Genomic DNA, 23,397 nt, shown 5'->3' on the forward strand with positions numbered 1-23,397 from the left:
TTGAAGGATTTTTTATATTATTCGAATCCGAATCTACATTCTATCGGAATTCGAGTAAGAATGTTAATTCTGAATATCCGTTCGATTTCGAAATTCGATTTTTTTTTGGATTCGAATACGGATATAGGCGTATTGGATTCGATTCGTATCCGTTGACAGGCCTACATTGAATTTTATTCAAAGTTTCCAGTTTTAATCAAATCCTTCCCCATAACAACTTCGTGTTAATCTTATCCAAACATAACAAAGTTTCCGTTTTTTTGTAGGTTATTTATCTAACCTCTCTCTCTCTGTCTCTCTAATCTTAATTTTGTTCTTCTTTTTTATCACTGCGGTTGCGCTTAGCTTCCAAGAATCACAGATCGATTCGCTACGTCGTCACATCGATGGAGGACTATTCCCTTCCGCTGGATTCTTTTTTTCTTGGATTTGACAGCTCCACTCAGTAAGTCCTATTTTTGTTTCTTAATTGACTTATTATTTCACATTTGCTGAAAATTTTAAGTCCCCAGATTCCTCAGATTAAAATTTGGTTTGTTTGAAAATCTGGGTTTCTTTTTATGGGAAAATAGTCTCTATCAATTCAATTGATCAAATTGTATACATGCTAGGGTTTGGAGTTTTAATTCAATAGAACAAATACAGGACTGTTTCGTGTTTTTCTACTACGTTAATTACAAAAGCTGAAGTACCCAACTATTTCGAAAATTTGATCTGTTTGGATGTATGGGTACTTTTTATTTCATTGATTTTGATGGTAACATAGTCTATATCAGTCTCACCAGATTAAATGCTATAAATTGTAGGGTTTAGAGTTTAATTTCAATGGAATGGATATTAAGTAATTGCATGTTGTTGCCATCGTTATTTTAGTTTTTCTCCACTTGGGTTTTGTTAATTTTTTCATTTTATTGGGAACAAATGATTGATTCCCCACTTAGAACAACCCATAATGGAGTTCATTAGGGTTTTCTTTTTTTCAATCTTTAGGTCCTTGAAGTCCACTGCCTTAGATTCCAATTAGCATGGTGTTGTCATCTTCACCTTGATGTTTCTCACTTTCTCCACTTTTGCTTTTGTTAATGTTACCATTATTTCTTTTATTTATTTATTTATTGAGTACGGGTATGAATGATTGCTCCCCTTTCTACCCATAATAAAATTCCTTGGTGCTTGGTTGTTTAGGTCTTTGAAGGCGACGGTTTTAGATTACAATCTCAACATTGTGACTTCAGAGGTTGTTCACTTCGATTCTGAATTGCCACACTACAAGACTAAAGATGGAGTTTACAGGGATTCATCAGGGAATGGCAGAATTGTCTCCCCAACCTTAATGTGGGTGGAGGCTCTGGACCTCTTACTTGGAAAATTTACAAAATCAAAATTGGATTTCGGAAGGATTGTTGCTGTTTCTGGTAGTGGACAGCAACATGGTAGTGTCTACTGGAAGAATGGCAGTTTGGAGAAACTGGCTTCTTTGGATCCCAAGAAACCATTACTTGATCAGTTGACTGATGTCTTCTCCACAGAGGAATCCCCAATATGGATGGACTGTAGTACCACCGCTCAATGCAAAGAGATAGAGCAAGCAGTCGGTGGTGCATTGGAGCTATCCCGACTGACTGGGTCCCGGGCATATGAGAGGTTCACAGGCCCACAAATCCGGAAGATATATCAGACACAACCAAATGTATATCGTGAAACTGAGAGGATCTCTCTTGTAAGCTCTTTCATGGCCTCTCTTCTCATTGGAGCTTATGCTAGCATTGATGAGACTGATGGAGCTGGGATGAACTTGATGGATATTGGACAACGTGCCTGGTCTAAGATTGTTTTGGAGGTCAATAATATTTGTTAGAATGTCTTATATTTGAGGGTTCTCACATTTTTGGTGTATTGATGTTAACCTTGTTTTAATTATTCTAGGCTACAGCTCCAGGTTTAGAAGAAAAGCTTGGAAAACTAGCACCAGCACACGCTGTTGCTGGTTCAATTGCTCCTTATTTTGTTGAGAGGTCAGTTGCATACTTACTATTTTATGTGTGTGAGAGCTATGCCTTTGTGTCATATTTTGAATGTTTTATTTTTTGAAATTCCCATTTAGAGACATTGCTCCTACCTTGTTCAACAATCAATTGTGATGTTCATGCATGCTTGTGGTTGTCATGGTACATTGTAAACTGACGATAAGTAACAAACCTACTTCCAGGTTTCACTTCAACAAGAACTGTCTGGTAGTTCAGTGGTCCGGAGACAACCCAAACAGCTTGGCAGGTGTGTAATTTTGTTATTTTGGAAGTCCCTCCAATCATACTACCTTAGTTAACAGTCTTTTTTCAATTCCCCCTAGTAATAATCTCTTCCAGGTGTTTGAAAAGAATTCTAATGTAATTGTTGTTCCAATAGATCTCTACTATGTGTTAGCAATCAAGTCTAATTAGTCTTTCAACTAAGAAAGAAAAACAAAATAATCATAAAAAGATTGTGTATAGCTAATCTTGGGATTCCTTGTTTGTTAGTGCTGTTTTATTCATTTTGTATATGATTTTCATCCAAAAAAAAATGCCCTTTATGTTTGCTGGAGCCATACATTATTTACATTGCCTCATCTCCTTAGATTGATATCATAACACTAAAAGAGTGGGGGCGGTTGACTTGAGTGAGTTTAGGCCCATTAGTTTAGTTGGATCGGTTTACAAGATTATTTCCAAGGTTTTGGCTAACAGATTGAAAGAAGTTGTGAAAAAATTAATTGGCTTTGAGCAAGGTGCATTCATTAGGGGCAGACAGATTTTGGATGGGGTGTTAATGGCTAATGAGTGTCTAGACTCTAGAATTAAGGATAAGAAGGCGGGGCTTTTAGGGAAAATTGACATGCAAAAGGCTTACGATTATGTGAGTTGGGATTTTTTGGAGTATATGTTGGGGAGGATGGGTTTCGGTTCTAAGTGGATTGGATGGATTATGAAGTGTGTTATTTCGGTGACTTTTTCAATCTTAGTCAACGGTAGTCCGGCAGGGTACTTTAGGAGCTCTAGGGGATTGAGACAGGGAGATCCGCTATCCCCATTTCTATTTCTTACAGTGACTGAGGCCTTGGGGAAATTGTTCAGGAGGGGAGTCGAAATCAGGAGGTTGTCTGGCTTCAAAGTTATCAATGAGGGTCCTTTAATTTCGCATTTGCAATTCGCTGACGACACCATAGTGTTTCTAGATCCTTCTAGGGAACAAGTGAGAGTCCTTAGGGTTCTTTTATGTTGTTTTGAAGCTATTTCTAGGTTACATGTCAATCTCCAGAAAAGCAAGGTGTTTGGGGTTGGAGAAGTGTCGAATCTTCAAGATCTAGCAGATACTTTGGGGTGTAGGAGTGATTCGCTTCCCTCTTCCTAGTTAGGTTTGCCACTAGGAGCACCGTATCGGAGTAAGAATATCTGGGAGGGAGTTATTGAGAAACTGAAAAAAAAATTGAGTACTTGGAAGGCTAAATATCTCTCTAAAGGGGGTAAGGTTATATTGATTAAAAGCACTTTAACGAGTATTCCGATCTATTTCCTTTCCCTGTTCTCTTTGCCGAAGTCGGTGGAAGTGAAGATTAAGAGACTCATGAAAATTTTTCTGTAGAATGATAAGAATGGTGGTAGAAAGTATCATTTGGTGAAGTGGAAGGTGGTTTGTACTCCTAAAAAGTATGGAGGTTTGGGGATTAGAGGTCTTAGAGTTACTAATAAAGCTCTCCTAGGCAAGTGGCTTTGGAGATTTGGAGAAGAAAGAGACAATTTGTGAGGAGAGTGGTTCAGGCTAAATATGGAGAGAAGAGATTTGATTGGTATAGCAACGAGGCCAGAGGAACTTATGGGTGTAGTGTGTGGAGAGGTATTCTGAAGGGTGTTCATAAATTTGATAGGGAGATTAGATACAAGGTGGGGTTGGGGGACAAGGTCAGATTTTGGGAGGACTTGTGGTGTGGAACTTCATCTCTGTCTACTCAATTTCCATCCTTGTACGCTTGCTCTTTGAAACAAAATAACTCAGTGAGGCAGTGTTTGATTAGGGACGGGGACATCGACTCTTGGGATATGGGATTTAGAAGAAACTTCAATGATTGAGAATTGATGGAGGTTACATCTCTTCTAGGTCTCCTTAACTCAATCTAATGCAGGGAGAATGAGCTGGACAAGAGAGAATGGGTCAAGGCTAAGGATAAGAAATTTTCTGTCAAGTCTTTTTATAGTTGTTTGCTCCCGTTATGTGAGGGTTCTTCGTTTCCTTCGGTTATTTGGTTAGCTATTTTACCTTCCAAGGTATCTTTCTTTGTTTGGCTTGCCTCTTTGGGGAGAATTCTTACCTTGGACAATTTGATCAGAAGGGGTTGGGTCACTCCAAATTTTTGCTTTCTTTGTTTGAGGGATGGGGAGTCTGTTAATCACATTCTTATTCATTGTCATTTCTCCTGTGCAGTCTGGATGTTCTTTTTTTCTCAGTTCCAGGTGGATTGGGTTCTTCCTTCTTCTTTTTTTGATCTTTTAGAAAGTTGGAGTTTGAATATCTTCTCTTCTAGAAAGAGACTTCTTTAGGTTATCCTTCCATCGGCCATTGCTTGGGGTCTTTGGAAAGAGCGCAACAACAGGGTATTTCATAGCAAGGAGAGTTTGTTCCACACAGTGACTTCAGAGATTATTGGGCTTCTATTCCTTTGGTCTAAGATGAACAAAGCGTTTGAGGGAATGCGCTTTCAAGATTTCTTATTTAATTGGGATTCCATTTGTGACAGCTAGTGCCAATCCTTGTATTTGTTCTTTGTTTTTGTTTTCTTTCTTTCTTTGTTGGCACTTGTGTGTAGGTTGGGGGCTAACTCAGCCTCCCCCTTTTCTTTCCTTCATTTATATAATCTTATACTTATCAAAAAAAAAAGATTGATATCATAACACAATGGTTCTTTTCACTTTTGCCTCTTTTTTTATTTCTCATTGTTTGGGTTTTGTTCCAAAATTCTACAGGTTTAACCCTCAATACTCCCGGGGATCTGGCAATTAGTCTTGGCACAAGTGATACTGTAAGCTAAATTTCTGGTCTTAATTATTTGGTATTGGTCATTGTATTTTGAGAAAGGCTGGTCTCTGCATCTTATCGACCAGAAGTACAGCTAATGACCACCACAACTTTACATGTAACTTCAGTATAATGAAGCCCATCATAATTTCTCACCTAGCATATTTTGAATGCTGACTGCCAAATACGATGTGATGATTATGACCATCCAATGTTTCAGCTTTTTTCTGACCTGTTCTTAATAATTTTCTTCAAATATACTATAGAATTTTGATATAAATGGTGACTAATGCCCAATTAGGTGAATGATTTTGGTGTTAGAAGGTTTGTGTGCTAAAAGCATGATTCCAATGTCCTCAAATATTATGCACATGCAAGATTATGCTATTTACTGGCTGTACTTAGGCTCAATCACTAGGGATGTTGGTTTCTCATTGAAGATTAAGCCTGAACTTCATTACATCCCCATAGATTGTTTTTCATTAGTTGTTGTACTTATGAACTGTTCATATTGATCGATCAGGTGTTTGGGATTGCCAGTGAGCCTCATCCTAGTCTAGAAGGCCATGTTTTTCCTAATCCTGTGGATACAGAAGGCTATATGGTAATGTTGGTCTATAAGAACGGATCTCTAACTCGTGAAGGTAAGGCCTTCTCTTGATAAAAAAGCATATGGATTTATTGGAACAATTTAAGTGGTTCTTCTATTGACATGCTGAGATCAATTTTTCTGTTAGATGTACGAAACCGGTGTGCGGAGCAATCTTGGGATGTTTTCAACAACTTCCTGGAGAAAACACCACCTCTAAATGGTTTGTATATATTTGTTTAGTCAACTTACTTGGATGTTATTTTCCTATATCTTCCCACTTATGCCATTTGTTGCAAATTGCAATAGGTGGCAAGTTAGGATTCTACTATAAGGAGCATGAAATCCTTCCTCCACTCCCAGGTAAGTGAGTTCTGGGAACATATTTATCACGTTTTATTATTACTTTATTTATTCCTCCTAGTACTGTTCTTGTGGCACTTGAGGGGCAAAGGTTCAACATTCTATGGTTACCACTTGCCATCTAGAGAACTCCTTGTCTCAAATTTGATTTGATGAGATACATTCTTTTGGACAGTCTCAACTCAAAACAAATTTAGCCAACTCTACACAAGAAAATGTAGCCAGATCAATCTAGTATCTAGTTGGCGGGACACTAGGACCATGGAATGTTGAGTCCCATGCCTCTCTTTCCACAGCACAAATTGGCTCGAGAGGTCAGGTGTGTAGCTTTTCAGAACCAAGTAGTCTTCTACTCTTAAAGAACCCTAAAAGATCTAACTTGAAGACAAATATTTGTAGTTGGTTTCCATCGCTTTGTCCTTGAAAACTTCACTGGTGACACATTGGATGGGTTGAAAGTGCTAGAAGTAGAGGAATTTGATTCTCCTTCAGAGGTTGGTAAACTCATATCACATAACAAGCAATTTGATTTCCATCCCATTCTATATATATGTTTAGTTTGTTAAGTTTCTGCAACTGAAATCATAGAAGGAAACTTCTATTTAAATTTCGAATTTTGAATTGCAGGTACGAGCAATAATTGAAGGAAATTTACTCTCAATGCGAGCTCATGCTGAGAGGTTTGGGATGCCAATGCCTCCCAAACGGATAATGGCAACTGGTGGTGCATCAGCAAATAAGAGCATTCTCAAGTCGGTAGCCTCCATTTTTGGCTGTGATGTGTATACAGTCCAAAGACCTGGTAAGCATAATCAACATCTCATTTCCTATTTGCTTTTGTGTGTTCTGTTTCATGCCCAAACTTTCTGTTTGAAACTTGGAATCTTATTGAAAAGAAATTGGTTGAATCAGATGTTTGATGTTTCCATTTTCGATATACTGAATACTTGGAGTCTGACCGAAGACTCTTAAAAGTTTTCCAAGTACACATTTCTTGATGTCTATGCCTACGAATGAGTAGCAGGCTAGTATAGCACCCACTCCCAGTTCACCACCCACATACAAATAAAACAACTTTCTCTTAGTTTTCTTTCAACAATTCATGTAGTGTTACCGTATGAAATATTTTATCACACCGAGTGAACATCAGATTTTTCTAAAGAAAGAACATGGCTGTTAATCTACATTTTATGGTGGGTGGTGGGTGTTTTTCTATTTGTATTGTGTTATATGATCCTGTTTTGTATTAATTCTATCTTCTTTTTGTGACAGATTCGGCTTCTTTGGGTGCTGCTTTAAGGGCAGCTCATGGGTGGCTCTGCAACAGTAAGGGAAAATTTGTGTCCTTTTCATGCTTGTATGAGAGCAAGTTGGAGAGCACATCTCTCAGCTGCAAGCTTTCAATGCCAGCTGGAGACCCACAATTGCTATCCAAGTACACTTTGATGATGAAGAAACGAATTGAAATTGAGGACAGACTCGTCCAAAAGCTGGGGCGCTGATAAATTCATAAGTAAAACTGGAAGAATGGAGGCTCAGGCTAGATTAAGAATGGACGAGTCCACCAATACTAAGCCTTCATTTAGAATAGAGTATTTTCCAATAAAGTTAGCCGAGTATAGGAAAATTATTTAATTGAAGATACATCAAGGTTGTTATATTATTTTTTTCCTTTACAATAATGATTGCATGGAATAGCATCTGTTTTTTGTTTTGTTTATTGTTTATTTATTTATTTTTTTGTTTGTTTGTTTGTTAATGCATGTTTTTATATAGAAATCCAGCATTTGTGAACTATAAGGTACAAATAGTTCAGAGCATACACACTTGAAATCATGATGATGCTAAGATGGATGACTTTGCTTAATTGCTTTTTAAACGCATTTCCCAAATTCTGTGCCTGCAGAGAGTTCAGTTGGACTCAACTTCTGATGCAGGGTGACATGAGGAAGAAGTTCAACATAACTAAAATGGGACACGACTCTTCCATTGGGGTCAGAGGATCCGTAACATTTTACTTTAAATATGGGGGTTGTTTGGGACTGACCATCTCAATCAAACCACCACATGTTTATAATGGCATAATTTCACAAGTTAGTTTATAAAAAAAATTAAAATGGTAAATATTTTAAGAAAACATATAATTTGAGTAATATATTTCAGAAGGAATTTTCTATATATATATATTACATATTTTATGTGTTCTTGTAATAGAAAATTTTAAATAAAACATGCAAGTGCATTAAGTTGGTAAGGTTTATGGGCATTTATACCAATAGTTAAAGATCCATATTTGCATCAAGTTGGAAAGGTTTGTGAGTGTTTATACCACGAGCTAAAAAAAAACACCATCTTCAGCCGCATTAGGTTTAGGTACTGATGATCACTAACAAGAGCTATGATTATGTGCACTTGCCACATCAACCGCATACAGACCAGGTACGTGTCTCTCATAATAAACAAGGCTGTGCTTACTATTTGTTCAGACATATACCGCATTAACCCTCAAACTAGTGTGATTTGTAAACCTGATGAAATTTTAGCAATAATCCAAGGAGTTAGATTTCCCCAAGACGTTGGCATAGGGATGACATTTTGGGTCTTACTTTTTTGGGATTTTAAAGAGGACAAAATAAGAGATTTTTACCTTCAACATGCAAGGTAGCTTAGGGGCCAGAACTAGAACAGAGACTTCGTAACTTAAAAGGCTAGGAAGTAAGAATTGAGAGAAGCTAAGATCTTGATAGGAAAAAAAAAATGGACCTCAAACAACTACAGTATATTCGACCATCAATATGTCTTGGTATCATCCACCAGTGAGAAAGATAGGCGAGTCAAACATATATGATGGAGATTTCAAAACCAGGTTCATTTTTCTCATTGTTGAATGAGACGTCTCAAATGTATTGGAAAACTCGTCCGAGACAGCTCAGTCTCATTTGTGGACGAGAGACAAGATGTCAAAACGAGTTTTAAAACATGATTAGAATAGCAGAAAATTATTTTTTGATAAACTGAACTTGAATCCAGTATCACAACACAAAATTGCAATTTAATATGACAACCAAGTACTGGATATCTAAGGTCTTGGGCTGTTCTCAATGAGACGAAATCATCTAGCTTTGAACAGTAAATGGCTCCACAAATTACAAGACGAAAGCATTCATTCAAGAATTCAAAGTCCTCTTAACATACCAGCAGCAACAGACCTTGCTGCTTTAGGAAAACAAGATTCATAGATATGTCATAGAAACCAGAACAAAGCAATCACTATGAAAGAAACACAACAAAAGCAAGACACACCTGTGCACACCAAAACACATAATACCCTACTCATTCCCCCCTTCATCAGTATTCTTCTCCCTCATCACCATCCTCACCCTCAGCAGACTCAGCACCAACCTCCTCATAATCCTTCTCCAGAGCAGCGAGATCTTCCCGGGCCTCCGAGAACTCTCCCTCTTCCATTCCTTCACCTACATACCAGTGAACGAAGGCACGCTTGGCGTACATAAGATCAAACTTGTGATCAATTCGAGAGAAAACCTCTGCAACACTGGTAGAGTTGGAGATCATGCAGACAGCTCTCTGCACTTTGGCAAGGTCTCCTCCAGGAACCACTGTTGGGGGCTGGTAGTTGATACCACACTTGAACCCAGTGGGGCACCAGTCCACAAATTGAATGGTTCGCTTGGTCTTGATGGTGGCCACAGCTGCATTCACATCCTTTGGAACAACATCACCTCGGTACATCAGGCAGCAAGCCATGTACTTCCCATGGCGGGGATCGCATTTGGCCATCATAGACGAAGGCTCAAAAGCACTGTTGGTAATCTCTGCCACCGAGAGCTGCTCATGGTAAGCCTTCTCCGCTGAGATGACGGGTGCATATGAGGAAAGCATGAAGTGGATCCTGGGGTATGGGACCAGATTGGTCTGGAACTCGGTAACATCAACATTCAGGGCACCATCAAACCTGAGAGAGGCAGTGAGAGATGAAATCACCTGAATCACAAAAACAAACCATGTTAGGATGCTCATTCAATTCAAGCATGAATGAAAATAACAGACGCACAATGATTCTGCTTTTGTGTACCTGAGAAACAAGGCGATTGAGATTGGTGTATGTAGGACGTTCAATGTCCAGGGAACGTCTGCAGATATCATAGATGGCCTCATTGTCAAGAAGGATAGAGACATCGGTGTGTTCCAGAAGGGAGTGGGTTGAGAGGACACTGTTGTAGGGCTCCACAACAGAAGTGGAAACTTGAGGCGAGGGGTAAACAGTGAAGCCAAGCTTTGACTTCTTACCATAGTCAACAGACAGACGCTCCAAGAGAAGTGAACCAAGTCCAGAACCAGTGCCTCCACCCACGGCATTGAAAACAAGGAAACCTTGGAGACCAGTGCAGTTGTCAGCAAGCTTTCGTATGCGATCCAAGCAGAGATCAACTATCTCTTTCCCAACTGAAATGAAAAAACAGTGAGCATATTAACTAAAAGGTCCGACACCCCAAAGAATGCAGGGAAATGAAGAGGAGGTATTGTAATTACTGGTGTAGTGTCCACGAGCAAAGTTGTTCGCAGCATCTTCCTTGCCACTGATGAGTTGTTCAGGGTGGAAGAGCTGGCGATATGTTCCAGTCCTCACTTCATCAATGACAGTAGGCTCAAGGTCTACAAAAACAGCACGAGGAACATGTTTACCAGCACCAGTTTCACTGAAGAAGGTGTTGAATGCATCATCTCCTCCTCCAACTGTCTTATCACTTGGCATTTGCCCATCCGGCTGCAACAAAGGGCGCGATTAATAAGAAGAAACTCTTCATGGATGCGCATAAATGTACAACAGGTGCTGAATAAATAAGTTAAACAACAATTGAAGGAAAGCTTCGAGGATATCATCATAACAATTAACTTGATTCCAGATATTTGTTGCAAACAACACAAATCCAATTTCTTCATTAAATTCTATTTAGAACCATATATTCTGTCAATTGAAAATTATGTTATTTTTTATCTGGTGCTGGTAATATGAATAAGATAAGCAACAATGGAACTTATTAACCAAACAATGATATAACATCAACCAGACAATGGAACTCATTAGAGAAAACCTTAGAAAGGATCATAAAGACATAATAGAGAGTCCAATTGCTGAAACCATAAGTCAACAAAATATATAGAATATGAAAACAAGAAGAAAAAAAAAATCCTCAGACCACATAGCCACGGCATAAGGTCTCTAAAACAGAACACCTTTTTAAGGACATAATTTTGTGGTCTCTTCAATCATTTGCTGTTTCTACGGATTTGGCTGGAAAAAAAATAATCTATGAAGGAGAACTTCATCATTTTCAAAGTATATCTTCTCTTCCACACAGAGTACCTGAAACCAGTTTCCTTCTCTCTCTCTCTCTCTCTCTCTCTCTCTCTCTCTCTCTCCCTCTCTTAGACACGTACTCACACACACCACCTCTTCCTCAGCCATCAAACCATAAGCTCAACCGTCTCTCCTAAATCCAACAGCACATCTTCTAAATTCTAACCACCAGCAATACCAGTCCACCTGGTACTGCTGGTTGCAGTAAGGAAGAAAGTGAAAAATGAGAATGAATGAAACTAATATCAGAAAAAAGCAAATTAAAAATATATAATAAAAAAGTCAGACAGTGGACCACTCGGATCCAACAGTCCAATGCTGGATCTCACGCTCAGTTTTCAAGATCGACCTTGGGATATAGGAACTCATAAAATCAATGAAGACGATAATGTTTTGTGAGCCGGACTTAAAACAAAAACAGACCAAAAACTAGATCTGGGAAAAATTCACAGAACAATCATAAAGGAATCCATGAAAGAACAGATCTAACTGAAACTACAGCAAAGAAAAGGGTGAAAAAATGCAAAATAAAAAATATATGCTCAGATCTGATATTTGGAGTTGTTAAACCCATAGATCTGATAAAGTACAACTATGATAACATACAATTAAAGAAAAATATCACCGCCTAACTACGCAGAATATGCATTTCCTCATAGATCTATGACATTAGCATGGTAAAACCCTAGATCTGGTAAAATATGAGCAAGCAAACGTAACAAAGGGGATAAAAAAATAAAGAAAACAGAGTTTCCTGAACAGATCTAAAGACTCCACATGTAAAATCCTTAGATCTAAGAAACAGGAAATGTAAAATCAAGAACAAAAACAGAATATAGCGTACGTGCAACGTACTAACTAAATGAAACTTATCTAATAACCACACAGAATAGATCTGAATCAAATTCGAACACAGAAGCTTAAATATACAAAGAAATCGCTGAAAAAAAAACAGAGAGAGCGAAGAGAAATTGAACCTGGATGCCATGCTCGAGGCAGTAAAGTTCCCAGCATGCATTGCCGACCTGAATACCGGCCTGGCCAATGTGGATCGAAATGCATTCTCTCATTTTCGTAGAATCGAAGAAATTGGAAACAAGATGAGAGGGGAGAGAAGGGAAATTCTCAAAAAAGTGAGGCGTTTATCAAGACAACCTCCTTTGCTGCGATGTTAGGTCTCAAGCATTTCGCTTCCTCTATATAGAGATAAAGGGGGAAGAAAAAGTTGGTTCTTAACCGCTGTTAGTTAACCCTAGTTACGGACGGCTGACCTGTCAATGAAGATTAATGGATGGCCTGCCTAACTATCCTCCAAACCATGATTCCCTTTTTATTGCTGCGTGTACAGCATGATTAAGAGCTAAGTGTTTTACACTCCAACAAAATCGTACCACGTAGACACCTTACTTTTATTATAAAAACGGGACACCATATTGGATCGTGAGTCTTTTAAAATTAGCTTTTGCCGCTCAATGTTATTTTCTTGTAATAGTGGGTTTAATGTTTTGAAAAATTGCGCTACTGCCATTACATCTTAAGGGATTTGTTACAATGTGCCCTGAGCCGACGCGTTAACCTGCATTAAATACACCTTGAAAATTTCAACTTCCTACCAAAATATACCTTCAAACGATTTTTTTTTACCAAAAGAATTATGCTAAAGTAACCTCAAGATTGGATCTCACGTTGCACACCCTAACGTGAAATTGGATAGGAACCATGATACGAGTGAAAAAGCATCTATGGCTCCTATCCACTTTCATGTCAAGATGTGCGATATGAGATTCAATCTTGAGGTCACTCCAGCATGCCTCTTACTAAAAACACCCTCAAATGCTTATTTTCAAAGTGTATTTAATGCATTTTAATGTGTACCCTTACGACACATATTAACATAACCCACCTTTAAAATAATTAAATTTTTTATTTTAGAGAGAGGGAAGGGGTTACTATGTGGTGACTTGTGGAAAAAATACAAGATCCTAACCATTTAAATACAAAATCCAACATTTGAGAGTTATCCTTGGGATACATACTTTTAAGATGTGTGTTAGTATGATATGTATAAATCCCAACCACTGAATTACATGTTTACACATCAATGGTTTGGTTCATGTGTTTTCTCATGAGTCATTAAAAGCAAACCTTTTGTGTTAGTACCAACTAAGGCTATACTCTAGTTTAGGGTTGGCATTGGATCTATTTAGTACCAGATCAATATCATTTCAATATCAATCCAAATTTTTTTAAATATGCACCTTATCCGATTGGATTAATGAATATGTGAATTGAATTTGATCTGTTTCATTTCATTCTTAATCCGAAAACAATCAAGTCCGATCCAAATACATGCCTTATTTTCAAATTATCAAAGTTCAAAAAATTATATATATATATATAATATATATATATATATATATATATATATATATGTATATATAATCACATAAAATTTTAAAAAAAGATCTACTTTTCAACTACAAATACAGAGGAAAACCAAAAAGTCTAAAACGTTGTTATCTATATGTATTTATATGAAATTAAGAATAAAAAAAATTATTAAAATATATTCCAATCATATTTTTTTCGAAGCGGATTGGGGTACATTCGAATCCGATCCAAAATTGTTTTTGATCTAAAATTTCAATCCAAAAATTTGATTGTCGTGTTTTTTTTTTTTTTTTTTTTCGAATTAGACTAGTTTGGACATCAAGTAAATTTTGAATCATTGGTAATCCTACTCCTATCTCTCTCGTTCATACCAAGAAGCCATCAAAGGCTTGAATTTGCTATTTTCTTGGTACAAATCATATGATGTCCTTCCTTAGAAAATTACACACTTAATTGGCTCGTTAGCCCTATTTTTTTTTTATACACACAATATTTAATTTTATTGGTGTAATTTATTTATTGAATTTGATAATTTTCATAAGTATTATCAGTAAATGTTCTTATGATCTTTTAAATAGGCATAGTAAGAAAATGTCTAATTATGACGGTTGTTGGGGTTGAAGTTCTAAGGCCAATGGTCATGGTGGTTGCAAGTAATGATGATGACATCCTTTTTTTTCTTCTTTCTTCATTTTTACTCTTATCATTTCTATTGTAATCATTGTTTGTCACAAAGAATAAGGGGGTGTTTGTTTAACGCTGATTTCAGGACTTAATGCTGAATGTAATTCAGCTTTAGCAATCAGCACGTTTGTTGACTCCACATTTTCAGCACTTATTGCGAAAAAATAAGTGAAAAGCATTAAGTGAAGTTGGATCACTTAATTTTTTTGTTGAAGCGGTAAGTACCAATCTTTTTCAACATGGACAAGTATGCCCTTGTACTTGAAATGATATTATCTCTTATGTCCTATGGATAATGATATAAGCACCCCACAAATTAATAAGGCAACCCACACCAAATTATTTCTCTCATATTTTCTCTCTCATCTACATATTTAAATAATATTAATTCAAATTAAAATATAATATTAATTCAAATTAAAAAAATAATATTAATTCAAATTAAATAATATTAATTTAAATTAAAAAATAATATTAATCAAATTAAAGAGAGAGAAATTTCCTCTTTCCTTTTTTATTTTTTTGGAATATTTAATATTTAACGAAATATTTATATTTAATATTCTCTATTTTTAATTTGAATTAATATTATTTTTTTAATTTGAATTCATATTATTTTTTAATTTGAATTAAAAATTTTTAAAATTTACTTTTTAAATGATTTTTTAAATGATGTGGAGGAGAGAAAGTTTGTTCGGCTAGGTTCCCAAAATGAATTTCATTAAATTTAGTATTTTTTTAATAAATAATTTTTATTTTTGGATTTTATTAATAATTTTTCCTTAAATATACAATTGTTGAAAATGGTAATATAGTCAATTTACCAGTTTTCAGCATTAAGTAACAAATATATTTATGTGATTACAACGTTTAATTTGAATTAATTCAGCACAATTCAGATCGGTAAACAGACAATAATTTCAGCACTTAAATTCAACGCTTATACAATTTCAGCTATTATAATCATTCAATACTTATTTGTTCAATTTAACAAACAGCACCTAAGTCTATTTGGAAACTTCCAACCATAGCAAACACAATCTCATTTTATTATTTTTCCTCTTATCTCATTCAATTTTATTGTCTTCACCTCTCCCCTCCTCTCTCATTTTTCAGTAACACCCCTTTGATCTATCTTTCTTTTTTTACCCATTTAACTCCAATTTTTTTTTTTTAAATAATACCCCTCCAACTTTACTATTTTTCATTTTTTACCCTCTTAACTCTAAAGAGAGGATGTCTGTGCCGCCTACAACATGGGCTAACCCTAGTATATATCTTTTCCTTTCTCTTAGAATCTCTCATCAAGAGAAGAAAACCATAACACTTTATTTGAGTTGAGAGAAGTGGAGAGAAGAGAAACCCGTTAAAAGGAACTGAATTTATCTCCACCATGTTTAGAATGATATGAAAGAAATTGGGGTAACTTTGAAAATTTTAAATGTCTTAAAAGAGATCTAAGGGCAGAGTTGCAATTATAAAATATTATAAAAGGGCTTGTCTTTGTTTCTCTCTCAATCTCTCCACTTTTGAAGAGAAAGAAAACTCACTATACTTCTCTTCTCCCCAATTCTTTTATCTTCTCTCCTCATTAAACAATCTTAAAACAAGAGAAATGGAGATAAAACTAATATATTTTCTCTTCTCTCCATTTCTCTCAATCCAAAGACAACATAAAAGAAGATTAATTGTCTAATTATTTATCATCTGAGTATAAATAGATATATTGATTGATACTCGAACTCACTCTTTGTCAAACATATTTTATGCTCAAAATAATGAATAGAAAAAGGAAAATCCTAGAGGGACTTTGTTTTTCCCTGTGTTTCTTAGGGCATTGATGTGGTGGCCAGAGATGTGCTTCCTCGAAATACAAGTGAAAAGCATATATGGTTATGTGTGCATCTCCTCGTCAGCGCAATATGAAAAACAAAGCCCCTCCTAGCACACCACGACTCATAGAAAAATAAAAATAGTGGCCTAGGGATTTGCAGCACTCAATCTTGCAACTTGAATGTGCACTCTCTAAAACAATCAAACATTGTACTCGCAACTCATTCTCATTGCCAACTTTCCATTAATGTTGAACTGCAAAAGTCCAACGGCGGTGAATACAACTCCAAGAACCAAATAAACCCCAAGGGTGGGTTTGTAAAAGAGCTCTGGAGTTTTAGAATCTCAGATCTCGGACAAAGCATAGTGGATATCTCACTAGGTTGTCTTTGAGACTGAGATGACTTGTTTGATTCATCTCAAACTAGCCTTTGATATCAATCATTCACAATGGATTCCTTGCTTAGTTGTCTTAGCGTGAGATGTCCAAGTCATGTCGCTCATGTTTTAAAACCATGATCACTATTATATTTTGCATCTTCTTTGGTATCTTGTTCTTCTTGGATTTAGATCACTTGGAAATCCATAGCAAATAAACCATTAGAAAACTAAATAAACTAGATTGGTGCTTTTCGCTACTTCTAGTTCATAGATTGTTTGTTCCCTATTGGACCTGAGAATACTGTCTGCTTAGCTAAAGTTGATTTACTCGGCTGATCATTTACTAAAAAATTAGCTATGTTATTTTGGAAAGTAATATATATATATATATATATATTTATTTATTTATTTTAATTATGGTCAAACCAAAGTCATAGTATACATTGGACGGTTATTAACAACTTGAGTAGATAATTTGCATCTCTCAGCGAATTGGTTACACTTATTGTTTAGCAAATTGCATATATATACGGATATTTGACCATTTGATCAAAACCTAGGTCATCGATGTACTATATATATATATATATATATTGATAAAATAGCCACATCTTAGACCGAATTTTACAATAATCAGGTAGAGTGAAACCTTGTATAATTACCCTGAAAATGCCAAGAAACAATGTTCGTGGGCCTTGTTTGTTAGCATTGCTCAGACGGGCTTGGGCCATCTCAACAAGCCTACAGGCTTTAGATAAATATGGAATACTTAGCAGGTGAGGATTGAACTTGTTAATTTGCTCCAAGCACAGCAAAAAATTGTGATCAGGACAGAAAGAAAAGCACGGGCCAAGGAGAGTAAAAGTTACCGAGAGATGTTATAGCCCAAATAGCGTGAGACCTTAACCCAATATCCAATGCAGTATCGTTTGAATCTCAGTTTAAGAAACTGATGAAAAAGTTTTGGTCCAAACCCGGTCCACTATTGGGCTAAGGTTGGAACCATCCAAGTTGCACCCTGATGAAAGGTATATGGAATGCCTCACTAGAATTATGTTACGCTTGGTTCAATTTTTAGATTCTGATTTTGGATTATCAGAATCGAATTATGAATTCTGATTTCCAGAAACCACTTTTCTCAAAATGATTTTAGATTTAGATTTTTATATTCTTTCACTAAAATTGTCGTCATGTCATTGTTGGGAATTTGTGATAATCGGAATGAGGGCGGATTGCTTAATGAGTAATGTCATTTGATGTTTTACTTGAGCTGTGTGCAAAGAGTTTTGTAGGGTTCAAACTGGTGGTTGAGGAGGTAAGTTATAAAAGTCATCATGATTAATGGGTTTCTACTTACAGATTATCCGTAGATATAATCCTATTGTGGACGAGTAACATATATCTTGTGTTGTGGTTATTGATTTATTTTCCCATTTACTTGCACGCACGCACTGTTGATTTAACAATGGAAAGCTTGATGTTGCAGTTATGGTGGGTGTTAGCCACAACAGTTCCAAAAATCAGATTAATTTATGACTTGGAGTCTCAAATTCAATTTTCTTCATGGTTAGAACAAACACACCCAAGATATAATTAAAACTGGGAAGCTCAAATTCAATGACTTTAGATTTATAGATCGACTAGATGGGAAACTAACATTCATAGGCCAACCACCCAAAAAAGACAGTCTCAACACCTAGTTAATTGTACTAAAACCACATTTTGTTCATGTATCATCCTCTCTTGCTGATTGAAGTTATTTTTTAGGTCCTTCGAGCTTCAATTAATTGGGGGGCTCAAGTTGTACATATGTGATTTCATCGCACGGCCTCCTTGAGTCTTCCTTAGACCAATCTACTAATTTGCCTTGCCCTCTTAGTCTTAGTGGCAACAACATTTGTTTCTCCAGTCGGTTTTTTTTGTTCTCATGCCCCTCCTTTCGACCCAATAAATTATGCACATCCTTTGTGTAGTCTTGCGATTTGCTTGGACTCTCATCTAGTCCAATCTAACCATTCATCTAGTAATTTTGGCCTTAGTAAAATTATCCTTCCATCTTTTCTAATCTCTTACATATTGAATCTTCACTACGATTTCCACACTAGATATAAATAATATTTTTCCATGTGATGAGATTTGGAACTAATGGCACTAATCACTAATGACTAATGTAAACTCAGCTTCTCTTTTCCCACGTGACACTCGAGTTAATAATTGAGGAAATCGAAGGGAGTGAATTCTAGTCAAGTTGGAAAGCAAAAGCCATTCAAAAGCTTAGAGGACATATCTTTGTCCTGATTGCTGTATGGGACCTCCACACTCATCTACCCACCAAACACTTGTCTTAATAGGGTTTACAAAAAAATAAAATAAATAAACCTTTAAGAAGAGATATTGCTCTACACCACATACTCTCTATAAAAGCTAGCTATATTTTATTGTACTATCTTATAGCGATCAACTTTTGATAGCTCCATATCCAATTCAATGTATATCAACTAGCTTTCAAAGGTTTGAATTTTGATGACAGGAGTGAAACCCATGACTTTTTTAATAAAGTGGGGGGAGAAAAAGAGATACAGATGTCTCCTCTGGCATACCTTTTTAGTACCATATAGTCTGATAGATCATTTGGATTTTAGCAGTTTCCATAATGGGCTTGTTATTCAATCATGGACTGTCCATGATTGCCCATTCCATTATTAGATTTATCAGGTCGGGCCTTCCTATCTGAATGTGGTCTAATACTTAAAAACACGACACAAGTTACCCAGTAACTTTAAATTATTCCTGATTCGAGCTCATTTAGTCCAGATTTGTAAAGATTACTGGATTGAATCCAGAAAATGGATGATCATGGATATCATAGGAGAGATGTCATAGAAGAAAATTACCAGATTAGGATTTCGTGAAGGTAAGAGGAAGTGATCCTGAGTTTTCACAACAAGAATCTTTTTAATCGATTTTTGTTATTCCAACCCAAATCTCACTCAAGCATAGGAGGCTTTTTGGCAATATCACATATCACATTGCATATTTTAATTTATTGGGGAAATATATCTGAAAACCTTAACAATTAATTTCGGTTTGCAGAAGCATCTGAGAGTTTGGAGTTTCCAATACTCCAATCATAAGGGTACCGAGGCTCTACTTCACTGCTTATATTACTTGCAACCTAGAAATATTATACAAAAAGGGGCACATTCATATAACAATCTCCGTGCCAAAACGCCTAGTATGTTCCCCAATATTACGATTCAAAGAAGCCATCTTTGTATTTGGCCCAACCTCTTTAACTAATCCAAAATGATTTCCTAGAGCTTCTGATCATCCCCGAAAACACACTCTTTCTTCCCATCGATGTCATCTTTAGCAACTATGATGCTGAACAATTTGCCTGGTTCAGCATCCTCCAGCATTTGAACCACAGTTCTCATGGAGGGTCTGAGTGCTGGAAGCCTGGCGGTACAGAGAACAGCAATTCTCAGCACCTTGACTACATCCTCCTTGAGAGCCTTGGGGATACTTGAGTCCACCACATCTATAATGCTCTCCCTGCTAGTCATCCTACTGCATATCCAATATACTATGTCCTTACTTTCTCCGAATTCCGGCTCCACTGGCCTTTTTCCTGTCACCAGTTCCATCAGAACCACACCAAAGCTATATACATCACTCTTCTCGTTCACTTTGTATGTGTACGCGTATTCTGCACCACCATATCCAAACGATAAGCTCAGTTCAGAGTTTCAAATGCAAATGTAAATTAAGTTAATTAATTAGAAAGACATCTTATCTTACCAGGAGCGATGTAACCGTGCGTTCCTGCAATCACATGTGTAGAGTCCTTCCCACCACTAGCCTGAACTATCTTTGCAAGCCCAAAATCAGCTATTCGGGGCTTAAGGAACTCATCCAACAAGATATTGCTGGACTTCACATCACGATGTATCACTGGCCTTTCGCACCCATGATGCAGATACTCCAACCCCTTCGCGGCCCCCACAGCGATCTCATACCTTGTCTCCCAATCAAGCTCCATCTTCTTACACGTGTGCAATCGATCCCATAAGCTTCCATTAGGTAGATACTCGTACACCAACAAACTGGAATCCTCGCTGGTAATGCTGCAGTACAGCTTCACCACGTTCACGTGTCTTATTGAACTCAATGTCTCCACCTCTGCATCAAATTCTGGCATATTCCCTGACCTTTTCATCAGCATTGCTGTACTACTCCGGCTATTTTTCCGGTTACCGGAATCTGAGTTCCAGATATGTTTCACTGCGAGTTCTTTACCACTCCCTAGAACGACTTTATAAACATTTCCTGAACCGCCCTTACCAATTAGATTATCTTGTTTGATCGAATTCAAGATGTCCTGTTCAGTGAAACTCAATATACGGAAGGATTTTACATCCCAAGAATCTGAATTAAATGAACGGTCATGATCTTTTGTTCTCTTCTTTAAGAAAATGAAGCACGCGAGTGCCACAAGTAGAACGGTTGTTCCAGCAAGAAAGCAAGATATGATTGTTCGGAGCTTGTTTGACTTGCCTGAATCCGACGAACATGGTGGGAAGTATTGAATGGTCTGACTACAGAGACCCGAATTTCCGGAAAATTTACCAGCAGAGAGAGATTTAGGTACAGGGCCCGTTAACCGATTGTTTGAGAGATCAAGAAGGCTAAGCTTTAAAGAGGATAAACTTGGCGGAATCTGTCCGGAAAGTTGGTTTTCCGACAAATTTAAAGAGTTTAAAGATGGTAAAGATCCTAGACTAGCCGGAATTTGGCCTGAGAATGAATTTCCGGCGAAATTTATGATATTAAGATTAGAACATGAGCCTATAGAGTCAGGAATGTTACCAGAAAACTTGTTTTGATCGAAAAAGAGATTATTGAGTCTCTGTAATTGGCCGATGTTCATAGGGATTTCTCCAGAAAACTGATTAAAACTCAGTCCAATTAAGAACAAAGACGAAGCATTTGTTATTTCCAGAGGAATTTTACCGGAAAATCGATTTCTTTCAAGATGTAACTGCGTGAGAGAGTTTGCCTTACCGATGTCTGATGTAATTGGACCTTCGAATTGGTTGAGAGAGAGATCGATGAAATCAAGCTTTGGTAATCCCCAAATTCCAGCAGGAACAGTACCAGAGAGCGAGTTGTTATTAACTCGAAAACGAATCATAGATGAACAGTTGGCATAATTCTCCGGAATTCCCCCTGTAAACTTGTTCTGAAGCATCAGTAATGCCGTCATCGTGCCCTTTTTACACATATCCGGAGGAATCGGACCCGTTAAATAATTCTCTGAGACATCGATGAAATCGAAATCCGCCCAAGATCCAAGCTTCTGAGGCAGAGTACCTGTTAGCTTGTTCGTGTAAAGCGAGAGATTTACGAGGTTCTTGAAATCGCCAATCTCCTGTGGAATCTCTCCTGAGAACTGATTCTCGAAGAGTTGAAGAGTGACAAGTTGAGTCAAGAACTTCAGCTCAGAGAGGTCTCCTTCGAGATTGTTGTTTGAAGCATCGAACTTCTGCAGATTGGTAAGGTTTCCGAATCCAACAGGGAATTTTCCAGTCAGTTGGTTGTTATAAAGCTCAAGCTGCCAGAGCTTCTTCAATTTCCCGATTTCAGCCGGAATTTCACCGGATAAATGATTATCGGAAAGCTCCAAGTTTATCAACTGTGTCAGATTTCCGATCTCAGCCGGAATTTGTCCTTCGAGGCTACAATTTGCGAGATAGAGCCAATACAACTTGTCGAACTTAACAACCTCCATTGGGAACGGGTTAGGGTCGATCGGATTGTCTCCAACACTCAGGAAACTGATATTCGTCAGGTTTTCGAGTGATCTCCATGGAAAAGAACCAGAAAAACCGCTATTATTCAAATTCAAGAAATTTAATCCGACGAGAGACGATAAATCTGGTACCGATCCAGTAAACGAATTCATAGACAGATCTAAGTAAGTCAACTTACTACAATTGTTCAAATCTTCTGTAACGGTTCCATACAAGGAATTTGATCTGAGATTTAGTCTCTCTAGAGATTGAAGCTCGCATATCGAATCAAATGGAAGAGTTCCAACCAATCCTCTTTGAGGGAGTTCGATTTGCGTAACGGCTAGGTTAGAATTGCAGATAATTCCGGCGAAATTGCATAGACCATTATCTGATCTCCATGAATCGAAAGCATTCGTATTGGTTCTCTGAAGCGCCGCCTTAAATTTTAGTATAATTTGAAGCTCGTCTGATTTTGAAGGGGAGAACAAGCATATCAAACAGATAACAAAGAGAAAATCTCGTCGACTCCTTCGCCGGAAAAAAATTGCAGCTGAGGACATTTTGTGATGGCTGAGTTTTTTTTTCTCGGAATCTTTGAAGTTACTTAAGACTCGTGATGGAGAGTCAGTCGGCATATAAGAACAAGAACTAATGTAATCAATTAAATTTTGAAAAAAAAAAAAGAAGAATCAAGTAGAGGGGCCAGATTTTTATTTAAAATTTTACACGTGCGTTTAAAAATTAACGAAAGAGTGAAAAATCTTTAATCTATTAACGAAAGGCTGAGATGGAAAACTTATGTCTCTAGATGCTTTAACTTGAATAGATGCTCAGGAAAAGTGTATTTGATTGTGGTCGGGAAAGTACTTAAATTTTTAATTTGTTTTATTCATCGATGATGTGCCGTGTAGGAGAGTAGGAAAGGGAGA

General features: G+C 36.9%; 3 protein-coding genes across 3 annotated transcripts; 1 reads left to right on the forward strand and 2 right to left on the reverse strand.

The window, feature by feature from the left end:
* Positions 1–232: 232 nt before the first annotated feature.
* On the forward strand, positions 233–7,780 carry LOC147402666 (xylulose kinase 2-like). Its single transcript, XM_086437988.1, has 11 exons — positions 233–445; positions 1,186–1,840; positions 1,927–2,015; positions 2,210–2,274; positions 4,998–5,053; positions 5,573–5,693; positions 5,787–5,861; positions 5,948–6,001; positions 6,401–6,495; positions 6,629–6,803; positions 7,274–7,780. Exons 1-11 carry the CDS (start codon positions 387–389, stop codon positions 7,501–7,503), a joined length of 1,674 nt encoding a protein of 557 aa, XP_086294114.1. The 5' UTR covers positions 233–386; the 3' UTR covers positions 7,504–7,780.
* A 1,367-nt stretch (positions 7,781–9,147) lies between these two features.
* On the reverse strand, positions 9,148–12,568 carry LOC147402667 (tubulin alpha chain). The gene is made up of 4 exons (XM_086437989.1): positions 12,362–12,568; positions 10,556–10,790; positions 10,098–10,468; positions 9,148–10,006 (listed from the first exon to the last, which is right to left on the reverse strand). Exons 1-4 carry the CDS (start codon positions 12,452–12,454, stop codon positions 9,350–9,352), a joined length of 1,356 nt encoding a protein of 451 aa, XP_086294115.1. The 5' UTR covers positions 12,455–12,568; the 3' UTR covers positions 9,148–9,349.
* Positions 12,569–19,678: 7,110 nt separating this feature from the next.
* On the reverse strand, positions 19,679–23,099 carry LOC147402668 (receptor-like protein kinase 7). The gene is made up of 2 exons (XM_086437990.1): positions 20,475–23,099; positions 19,679–20,382 (listed from the first exon to the last, which is right to left on the reverse strand). Exons 1-2 carry the CDS (start codon positions 23,026–23,028, stop codon positions 19,988–19,990), a joined length of 2,949 nt encoding a protein of 982 aa, XP_086294116.1. The 5' UTR covers positions 23,029–23,099; the 3' UTR covers positions 19,679–19,987.
* Between the last annotated feature and the right edge of the window lie 298 nt (positions 23,100–23,397).

Source organism: Akebia trifoliata, chromosome 4 (assembly GCF_017979445.1).
Source record: "Akebia trifoliata isolate Shusen 1 chromosome 4, ASM1797944v1, whole genome shotgun sequence".
NCBI classification, from domain to species: Eukaryota; Viridiplantae; Streptophyta; class Magnoliopsida; order Ranunculales; family Lardizabalaceae; genus Akebia; species Akebia trifoliata.